Source organism: Ovis aries, chromosome 1 (assembly GCF_016772045.2).
Source record: "Ovis aries strain OAR_USU_Benz2616 breed Rambouillet chromosome 1, ARS-UI_Ramb_v3.0, whole genome shotgun sequence".
Lineage (NCBI taxonomy): Eukaryota > Metazoa > Chordata > Mammalia > Artiodactyla > Bovidae > Ovis > Ovis aries.
The window spans coordinates 122,087,972-122,099,046 of record NC_056054.1 but is presented as its reverse complement, the minus strand read 5'-3'; the positions used below and the strand labels follow the sequence as shown (position 1 = coordinate 122,099,046).

General features: G+C 46.1%; 1 protein-coding gene across 1 annotated transcript in view; it reads left to right on the top strand.

Annotated features, from left to right (window-relative positions):
* Positions 1-3,156: 3,156 nt before the first annotated feature.
* Positions 3,157-11,075, top strand: part of MRPS6 (mitochondrial ribosomal protein S6) — a 66,542-nt gene continuing 58,623 nt past the window's right edge. The window contains exons 1-2 of the mRNA XM_027978027.2: positions 3,157-3,197; positions 3,468-3,711. Coding sequence (XP_027833828.2) covers positions 3,157-3,197; positions 3,468-3,711 — 285 coding nt within the window. The remainder of the gene's footprint in view (positions 3,198-3,467; positions 3,712-11,075) is intronic.

Sequence of the window (11,075 nt, the reverse complement as noted above, 5' to 3'; positions counted from 1 at the left end):
TACAAAATTCAAAAAAATCTTTTTTGGTGAATTAACACTTACAGCTATCATGGGAAGATACTCAATTTGTAGCAGCATTCTCTATGATTTTATCATTTTTTTAAAATGAACCCACCAGTATTCTGCTACTGTGCTTAAAAATTTTTTTGAAGGGTTGTAGTCAAGGCAATGGTTTTTCCAGTGGTCATGTATGGATGTGAGTAGGACTGTGAAGAAAGCTGAGTGCCAAAGAATTGATGCTTTTGAACTGTGGTGTTGGAGAAGGCTCTTGAGAGTCCCTTGGACTGCAAGGAGATCCAACCAGTTCATCCTAAAGGAGATCAGTACTGGGATTTCTTTGGAAGGAATGATGCTGAAGCTCAAATTCCAGTACTTTGGCCACCTCATGCGAAGAGTTGACTCATTGGAAAAGACTCTGATGCTGGGAGGGATTGGGGGCAGGAGGAGAAGGGGACGACCGAGGATGAGACGGCTTGATAGCATCACTAACTTGATGGACATGTGAGTCTGAGTGAACTCCGGGAGTTGGTGATGGACAAGGAGGCCTGGGGTGATGCAATTCATGGGGTCACAAAGAATCGGACACGACTGAGCGACTGAACTGAACTGAACTGAAAATGTATTAATGGGGACTTTCCCAGTGGCTCAGCAGTAAAAGAATATGCCTGCAACGCAGGAGACACAGTAGTCTCAGGTTCGATCCCTGTGTGGGGAAGATCCCCTGGAGGAGGATATGACAACCCAACTTTCTTGCCTGGACAATCCCATGGATAGATGAGCCTGGCGGCCTACAGTCTATGAGGTTGCAAAGAGTCAGACACAGCAAAGCAACTGAGCACACAGCAGAAAATTTACTAACAACCAAAAAAGAAGGAACAGTAAACAGCTACTGAATGTGTTTTCTTATTTACATGTTTCAACTGCAGTAAGCATGTTTTAATCAACGTTTCAAGTAATTAAAGGAGTACAACTCCTTTTCCTCCTTTTCAAAAGAAACCAATGAGCCCTCAGGCAGTCACCAGATTGGGAGAGTTGGGGGTGCCAACTGTTGAAATATTATTCAATCAGGCTAATTTCCTTATGCTACTTTTCAGGTTAGACGGAGCAGGAGGGGAGGAAACCACATTCTCGAGCAACCCTGGGCATCAGGGGAAATTTCCCTAAAGGAAATCTCCTCTAGCGACTCTAGAGGAGATGCTAAAAGTTGAAGTCAGCTTACGGTATTGCCGTGGTCTTTGGCTTGGCATATTCCTTTGGGGATCCACATTTTCTCATTTAAACTGGGACATGTGGTTGATATCAGGAGGGACAGCTGAGGTAGGTACCATCCTGGGAAATCTGTACCTGACTCACTTCTGAAGGTTCAGAAATTTCTTACTTCCTTCTTTTTATTTATTTACACTATCCTACTCTCTTTAACCAAAGGCAAAATTACACTAACCAGGTAATTTGTACTACTGCCTCCATGGTTTCTCTTTGAAAGGACAAGGTGATGGAAAGGTCAAAGAAAATGTCAAAATCCAGGTATCACAGAACCGGTTGTATTCAAACCATCCTTACCTTTAGTGGTGGATGGGAGGTTGGGGATAAGAACCAATAAGATGTCTGGATAAGGTGGTAAATGGAATCTCAATTTTGGTTTACACAGAGTACATAGTAGACCTACTGCAAAACTGCATGAGCTCAGCCTCCATATAGTTTGGCTCCAAACTCGGTCCCTGTTCCTATCAGACCTGGGGCTGGTCTTGCGTGCCCGTTTCTAAATCCCTAAGGAGGGGTTACCATAATAGTTCTTGCCTCATAGATCTAGAGCTGTTAGGAGACTGACAAAGTGAAAGTGAAAAGTGAAAGTGAAGTCGCTCAATCGTGCCTGACTCTGCGACCCCATGGATAGTAGCCTGCACCAATAACACACATATAAAAGCCGCATTGTGGTGCCTGGCGCATAGTAAGTGCTCAGTAAGCTTTCCCTATTATTAAAGCACTGAAATGTTGACAAACATCTTGCCTACAGACCCTTTTAATGGGGCAAGCATGGGCAGGGGCGACAGTTGCAGGGGTATCAGGAGCACAGCTTGAGAAAGATGCACTGAGTCCAACTCCTGCCTCAGTTGGTAAAGAATTCGCCCGCAATGCAGGAATCCACCTGTGATGCAGGAGACCCCCGTTCCCTTCCTGGTTCTATTCCTGGGTCTGGAAATGGCAACCCACTCCAGTATTCTTGCCTGGAAAATCCCACGGACAGAGGAGCCTGGCGGGCTACAGCCCATGCGGTCACAAGAGTTGGACACGACTTAGCGACTAAACCACCACCACCACCACCACGTGCCAGGGCGAGCACAGCCAAGGCTGTTGGGCAGTGAGCTGTGTGCATGTTTGGGGGGTGGGGTGGCACTGCGTCCAGGGCACGTACGATCCCAGACGGTTACTAACTGGCCGTCCAAGCTTTCAGCTTGAGTTCTGTAAGTGAACGCCCAGTAAACATTGAAAAGAATATCGGTTTGAGCCGGAGTATTAGCCTGTCCTTAGCAACAACACGTGGGTCAGGCTATGCGCACACAACAACAAATGCCAGTGTGTGCCAGGCATCGTTCTCAGCGGTTTATGAGCATCAAGTCACTCGGAGGTTATCACGGCCCCTAGAAAGTAGGTGCCCTTCACAGCCCCCTTTTATCCAGGAGCCGGCCCCAAGGTCAGGCAGCCCGCGAGGGATGGGGCGAATAGGGGAGCCCTCCAGCCACTGCCGGCTCCGAGCGCCCACTTTCCCCGGTGAAGGGGTCCCGGGAAGCCGCCCCTGGGCAGCCACGCTGGAAAAGGAGAGCTTGAAGGCAAGGGCGCTTAGGGCAGCCCACCCAGGTAGCTCCCCCTGCGGAGTAGGGGGTGGTGGTGTGTGGTGGGGGGGGGGGCGCAGATCCAAGCCGCAGAACGTTCCAGAATCTGGGTGAGCGGCCGGGGGTGGGGCGGGGGTGCGGGGAAAGAGAACCCCGTGTCCCGCAGACATTCCCGCGCGGAGAAGCGTGGCCGTGGACCAGGCCCCTCGCGCCCCGGAATAGGGACGCACGCGCGCGCGCGCGCGCGCACGGACCGCACCGCACCGCACCGCACCGCAGCGCACGCGCACACGGGGGGGCAGGCTCGCCCGCCGCCCAGGACGAGATGGGAGGCCTGGAAAGTTCCAGCTGGTTCGAGAAGCATACGTAGCCAGCGCGGCAGCAGCAGGGTCGGGGGGGTGGCGATCGGTGGCTGCTGGCGTTTTCCGGCCGGAGAGACCCCGCGGCGCATCTCCGCTCAGTCGCGCGGGCCCTGCCCAGGGACTGGGGGCTGGGGTGGGGCGGGAAAGGGGCGGGGGAGGGTCCCCGGTGGGGGCCGCGCGCCGCTGAGAGCCGGGCTTTTCGATGGGGGCGCGGCGCGGCCGCCTTAAGGAGGGGGCGTGGCCTGGCGCCCTGTGGGGGGTGTGGCCCGCCGAGGGGGCGTGGCAGCCCGTCTGCGCAGCTGCCAGCGCCTTTAAGCCCGGGCTCGCGCGGCCGGAGCGTGCTGTCGCCGCCCGGGAGCCTTCCGGCCCAGTCAGTCAAGCCCGTCAGCTTCTCCGCGCGGGTCAGCCCACCCCCGCCCTCCGGTGTCCCGGGAGCCGGCTCGGTGCGGAAGCCACGCGCCGTCCTTTCGGGCATGCCCCGCTACGAGCTGGCTTTGATCCTGAAAGCCATGCAGCGGGTAAGTGACCTTCCCACCGCCTCCCCCACCACCTCATCTCTCCTCAGAGCCCGCCTTCCCCGCTAGGCCGCCGCCGCCGCCCCTTCCCTCAGTCCCCGCGCGGCCGGAGGTTGAGGGGGGAGGCGGGGGGACCGGGGCGGCGGGCGTACTTGCTTGAGGGGGCGCTTGTGGAGGGGGGAGGCCCCCGCCGGCCCGGCGAGGCCGCGTGCGCGCGGGAGGCGGGGGTGTGCCGGCGCGGGAGGGTGTGTGCCTCGCACGCGGCCTCGCCGGGCGGGCGGGCGGGCGGGCGACGGGAGGTGGGGGGACGGGCCGGCCCTCGGGATCCCAGTGAGAAGGTCCGCGGGGAGGACACGCGCCAGCGCGGGCCCGGAGCCCGGGGCCCCCCGCGCGCCCGCCGTCGCGAAGCTGCCTCGTCGCCGGCCCCGCTCCGCCGCCTCCCACTCGCCTCAGACTGCCTCCGCCGCCCGCCGGCCCGCCCGCCTTCCACTGTAGTGCCCGCCGGCCGCCCCAGAACCGTCCGTGCTCAATAAAGCCTTCTCCAAAGCGTGTGTGTGTGTGTGTGTGTGTGTGTGTGTGTGTGTGTGTGCGCGCGCGCGCGCGCGCGCGCGGTTGTGTCTGGACTACTGTCGCGTAGAACCGGCTCTCACGTTAAAAAAAAAAAATTCTTTGACTTTCTCTTTTTCTGACTTCAGCGGCAGTCCTACTCCGGGTGCCCTTAGCCCAGTTTTCATTCATCCAAGTTGTGGCCTTATTATTTTTTATTTTTGCGCCTTCCGGAAGAAACTTGTCTTCCCCCCCTCTTCCCCCCGCCCTGCTTTTGATTGCTCTTGAGGTAGGGGATTTCAGATTTGGAGGGATGCTAAGCGATCCTGCAAGCCCGTTCCACTCCAGGGAATGGTGTGGCCAAGGACAGGGACCTCGCAGCCCGGAGCCGCTCTTCGTTCTCTGTTCTGGGTCAGGTGCTCCTCAAGCCGTCGCCGAAACCCCCATTCTTCTGTGAATTTGGTAATGTAGCGCGTGGTGTATGCTTTCCCCCCCCCCCCCCCACCCCTTCCCTTCCAGGTATAGATAACGACAACAACAACAAAATATTGATGTTTGGACTTAGAAAACATAGCTAGCTTCTTAACAGCGCCAGAGACTTGGGCACATTTTATATTTCGGGTCAGTTTTGAAAACGAGCTGTTAGAAAGTTAGGTGGTACTTAAATTTGGGGCTATTGGAAAACTACCAATCCCAGAGATTAGGAAATTTTTACGTTCTTTGCACACTGTGAGCTGGGAAGGCACCAGTGTCTCTGGATCAGGTCTGGAGAGACTGGTCAGGCATGCTGTTGTGGCCTCAAGCTTGTTCTTCCTGAATTTGGGAGACGATAAGGTTAATTGTTTAGCCTCTTAAGTATTACCGTTTTCTTGGCCCCCTTCGCTCTAAAATGTAGTGCTTAAGAGAATAGGAACAATGAAAAAAAATCTTCAACTTACCCCTGTTAGGAGGTATCAGAACCTAGGAAATGTATTGAAATTTCTTTTATTTCACCTTGTTTTAGGGAGAAAGCAAGTATCATGAGTCAATGTGTATAGTGTGTGTTTGTTCTATAAACCTTTGAAATGAAAATTCAGAACTCTTCTTTGTCTGTAGCATAGCTGCTGAGTACTGTACACTTGTTCACAGAGCTTCTAGTATGTTAAGTGTATTTATTATGTTATATACTTTTTTTTTTTGTATCCTGTAACAACCACTATTCAATCATCTGTGGTGTGGAGCACACACATTTTTATTCCAGATAAGCTACATAGTGCAGTTTAAAATAATAATTCAATTAACCTTTCTTGAAATCCTGGCAAGTGTGTGTGTGTGGGGTGCTTTGCAGATAATCAAGGTGAACTCCTGCCTGGAGGCATAGGCCTCCATGGCTGCAGATAAGGACATTGTAACGATGATGATGAAGTTGTGTTGAAGAGATCCTTGACCTAAATAAAGTAAGATTAAACGATTAAAAAAAAAAAGCCTCTCTTTTTTGTATTCATAAAACTTGCTTTTGAGTAGGTTGTCAATTTGAGTAACAGACACAAAACTTCTGTCTTCCAAGTTCTGCTTGCTTTCGATTTGGGAAAATTAAGTTCTAAAATAAGGTCAATACTTTGGGGGAAATAAATGAAAAATGCTATGATGAGCTTTGACAGGCTTCAGGGAAACCTTTCTAACAGGCAGCAGTTTTGTGGTTCTGCTATAGGTAGCGTATTGTATGTAACTCCAATTTTAAGTAGCATGTCTTTTATATTTTTAGATTCTGAAATGTGTATGTCTCCTACGGTGTACCTTTTTGATGACTTAATTTCCACTTCCCTCAAGTCATTTATGTATTTTGGAATGGAGGGAATACTCTAGGTAATTCTTATATGTGGATAATGAGACTAATTTTTGCAGTCTTTTCATAGATTCCCAGAGAGATTTTTCTGTTTCTTTTGGGGGGTGGGGATATTCTATAGGCCTGAAGAGTGTTTGAGCCTGGTGGGCTACAGTCCATGCGGTTGCAAAAGAGCTGGACCTGACTTAGTGACTAAACCACTCCCATAGGCCTAAAGAGCATTCCTCCTCTCTTTAGGGTGTATTACTTTTCCTTCTCCAACTCTTGCATTTCCTCTGACTCCCTAGCTCAGAGTCCTTAAAATTGAGCATAGACGAGGTGTTGAATTTAAGAGGCAGGTACTGTTGAGGCTTTCATAGCATTTCTTGTGTTGGAGCCCCACTGCATTGTAGCAGTCTCTATACGAGTCCCTATTGGAAGATTTCAGGGTGTAATACGTAGAATGAATCCTTATTGAACTAGTCACTTAGACGTTTTCTCTGTTTGCAGTTGGGAGTCAGTGTGAGTCTGCTTTTTTTGCACTTGCAAGTCTGTGCACTTAGGAATGTAGATGCCAGACCTCCCAAGAAGAAATTTATTTGCAGGTACCATTTAGCTTGAGTTTTATTAAACACGTGTATATAAAGTTGTCTTTATTTCCATAATCTGGTGCGAAAAGTAGATAACTTTAATTCTGAAAATTGATGCAGTAAAGTCATGGATGTGGTGAAATTAGACTTTTAAAGGTCATGATTAAAGCCATTTGAGAAGGTGGATGCTTAGACCAGTGTTAGACCATAATGTAGAAGGGTCTCCAGAATAAAAAGGTTTTGAGAAGCTTGTCATAGATTAGCATTGTGAGAGTTATATTCACTTCTTGCAAACACAGTATTCAAGGCTGTAGTGTGGAAGGACACAGCTGCAGCGGAAAGACCACACACTGCAGGCAGTCTCAGTCCAGCCTCTGGAAGACATTTTCCAACAACTGAAAAATTAACAAAGTACCTGTGAGATGATGAGTTTTCTCCACGTTCCCGCTGACCTCTTACTGTGGGAAGTTTAGGTAGGTAGAGGAGATGAGAGGTCATGACTTTGGTGGGTGAGATATGACTCTGATTTCTGAGGTCCCTTCTCTTTGAGAGTTTGAGAAATGGGTTATGTCTGTTAAGTTCAGTTTGAAATTTGATGTGAAAGATTGGCACTTCATTTAAGCTAGGTAAAAGAATGAATCAACAGTTTTTTAACTTTAAAGCCTTGTACTGTGTTGAAAAACTGAACTTTGTAGAAACATTTGTACATTTGGGATAGGCTCAGGAAGAGGAATTTTGAGGTTAAAAAGAGATCTATGCAGAACATTTATATTTTTTGGTTACTTAGTTTAGGAACACTTAACATGTGATCATGTTTGCCCAAAGGATGATAACTGGTTGGAATATTTAGAGTTGTAAAATTCCGGGGAAAATATTTTTTCCTGAACTCTTCTCATTGCTACTCAGGAATTTTTCCACGAAGAATTAAAGGTTAATGGTTTAAACAATAATTAGTTCTAATTCTTAGTTTAATTCTAAGTAAATACAGGTGTGTACAATAAAATAGCATTTATATATTCTCTTGTGTATTTTTTCAAAAAGAAGTAAAAGCAGATGGCTACTTTGAAAATATTTTTCATTAAAACAGATTTCACAAGTTTATGTTCAGTATCTTTCATATTTAATTTCATTGAAAGTCAGATTATATTTAAGATTTTAAGGTAGCCCATTGAAATAGTTCTTTGCAAGTAAAGAGTTTTATGATGTGCTGAGTTTATGACTTGGGTTTTATACATTTAGAAATAGAAGTATAGTTATATTCTAGTTTCTATAATTGTACAAAGCAATAGGTTTTCTGATAATGCAGGAAAGCGTTTGTCATATTTTTCTTCAGTCAAGCTTTTTTGATTAGAAGACCTGGCAAAAGTGTATTCTAGAGTTGTACCCCAAGTTTAGCATCTTGTGAAAGTAGTTTCCGCAAACTGTCAGCATTTTAGATACATTCTGGAGGCGTAGGGTCTAACCAGGAACTCAGTATGAGACTGGCCACCCGTAGGTCATTGTAGCTTGGCTTGCTTGGCAATATTTGATAACTAGGAACTAGTGGTACTTTTGCTGTCAGGTGGTGGCAGACAAGTTCAAATGGAAACATCCTTATTCTAGTTGTCAGATGACTGTTTTGTTTTTTTTTTTTCCTCCCTCCTCACCAGCATGCCCATAACAGCTTAGCTTGTACCTTTATCTTCAGTAACCACCCTTTGTGCTTTGTCTACTTGCAATCAGATCACTTAAAACAGTTACCCAGTAAGGAAAGAACTGAGCCTTGTGGGCAAGCAGTGTCGTGCTTTGACTTGGTACTAAAATTTTCTTGGGTTTCCAGTTCATTGCTGCAGCAAGCGATTGAAGAAGGAATGCTGTCTCTGTCCCTGAGCTACAGCTAAGGTACAAGGAGTGGCTGGGGGCTGAGGAAGCCTTCCTCACCAGACATGGTTTGTATGTGTGAAGACTGCTGGTCATAAGTTGACTTTCTGCACTAAACTTTCTTCTTTTTCTTTGTGATTCGCACATTCAATGCAGATGTTTATTGCAAAATCTAGATGTTTTCACAATGCAGACTACCATTGAAGCTTCTCAACCTTTAGATTATAAAATCACTCCAAGGAAAACTTTAAGTTTGAAAGCAATGAAGAAATTCTAGAGTAATGTTTTTCATCTAGTACCTTCACTGTATTTGTAGTACAGGTAGGATTTATCTGTTCATCATGAGGAATGCATCTGTTCAGTGGAAGGCAATTCTAAACCAACAGGGACTATTTGCCAACACATGTAGTTAAGTCTTTCTCAGGGGAATCAAATTGAAGGAATTAGTCAGATTTAAAGAAGTCATTAACATTTAATGAATATCTGGTAAGTTACTAATTTATCTGAAGGAAAAACTACCATCAGAAGTTTGGAAAAAGACAGTTAATCCAGTCCTAATATCCTTGTTGTGCTCCAAATAGCAGTTGGCAAACTGTATGACTCACAGGCCAAATCTGACCTGTTGCCTGCATTTGTGTGGCCTGTAGGATTAACGAAGGATTTTACATTTTTAAGTAGTTGGGAAAAAATTAAAAGTTTTTATGGAAGTTATATGAAATTCAAATATCAGAGTCCATAAATACAGGTGTGTTGGAACATAACCCTGTTCATTTGTTTATATTTATTATCTGGTCCTTTACAACAACAACAAAAAAGCTTGCTGACCCCTGATTTAGAGGAAACAGACATAATTTCCTAGGTTGACCATTTGTCTTAACTTCTTATGGTGCTATATCCTGGGATTTCTCCTTTGATCCCTTCCTTTCCCTCTACTGTACCTTTGCCTTCGTATGGTTTGACCTTCATATGGTTTGCCTTTCTTTGGTAACAAGCCAAGAACTCTGGCATTTGGTGCTTTTCTGTGCTAGTATATTCCCATGGCGCTGCTAACTCAGTTTGGTTCAAACTTAATGAGTCGCCTACCCCCAAACTTGCCTGAGTTGTTTCTGTTTGTGGCTCCTGTTTTCTGTCACATGGGGCTAAACCAATCCAACTCTTTGTTCCTGCAGTCTCATTCCCATATAGTCTCTTCTCTGCCCTAGCTGAGCTACTTAGGTTTCTTGCTTGGGTTCTTGCAGTTTCTTAGATCTCTAACATACTGCTGAGGGGAGGGTAATCCATGCCTATAAATATGCTTTCTGGGGTGCAGAGATACAAGTTCTTGAAATACTTTGAAAGAGTTAAATTGGGATGCATTTTTAGGGACATAATACAAACCATTGTTACAGAGCATTGTGGTGATGCCTTTTTGATTACTTCATCACCTTCCCATATCAGTTGACTGTGTCAACACCATTGCCAAATTACAGCACATTCAGAAATGTGCTCTTTCTCAGAGATATTCGGAATGAAGTCTGGCATCCAAGGCCACCTGTGATACGACTCTAGTCTTTTATTTTAACCTTATCCTTTAATTTCTTTCATTCTCCATTTTTGTACAGTAGTGAGTAAAGAAAATTGCTGTATATCCCTATAAATATCATTCCCTTTAATTTCCTTTGGTGCCTGTGTGACACTGCTTTTCTTGGAATGATCATCTCCGAGAAAACATACCTCAAGTTCATTTTGACTCAGTTGGTGTATGAAACAAATACTGTGGACCTGCACTGTTATGAATTGTAATCTTTCCTTTGAATTTGCATGGTGTTTCTCTGTGTCTTATCCTGTGGACAGCTTTCTTGTTAATGTTACAGTTTATTGGTGAATGTTTCACATCCCCTTTGGTAGGTTACATGTGCTTGAGGGACAGGTCTGTTTCACGTCTGCTCTGTTTTACCCACAAGGTTGATGCTTACTTAGCTGCCTTGGGGCTTCCTGTTCCCATCAGTCTAAAGCAGTTCTTGACTATGAGACAGCATGCTGACCTCTGGTGCTAGTAAGTTGCTTTCGGATCAGTGCATGTTGCACTGAGGGAGTTGTATGCTTACCAGAACTTGTGTTGGTTTCCACGACTATTTCATGGCAGGTAATCTTGCTCTTATAATAATTTAAATATGTAAACTGATGAAATGAGTACAAACTTTTTTTTCCTCTCCTGAAAACCAAGTTGGATTCTTTGGAAAAACAAGCTGAAGGTGAGTCCCTAAAATAATGGCTGTAGAATCAGATGTAGCTGTCATAAAGTGGTGGAGAGAAGATAACAATAGTCCAGGATGATTCTGTATGTAGACTGTGTTACAAGGACTCCTTAAAGCTTTGCACTTTGGTGAAACTGGAATGGAGATGGTAGATGATGGATTTATAGATAACGGTTTAGATCAAGCAGAAGGAACTTCAGCAAGGAGCTCTACGTCATCAGTCCCATTCTCTCAAGGGCTTGACTCCATACTTAGATTGGGAAATACACTTATGTATTAAATGTAGGTAAAATGTTTAAGGTATGTATGATTTTTTTTTTAAATTTCCTC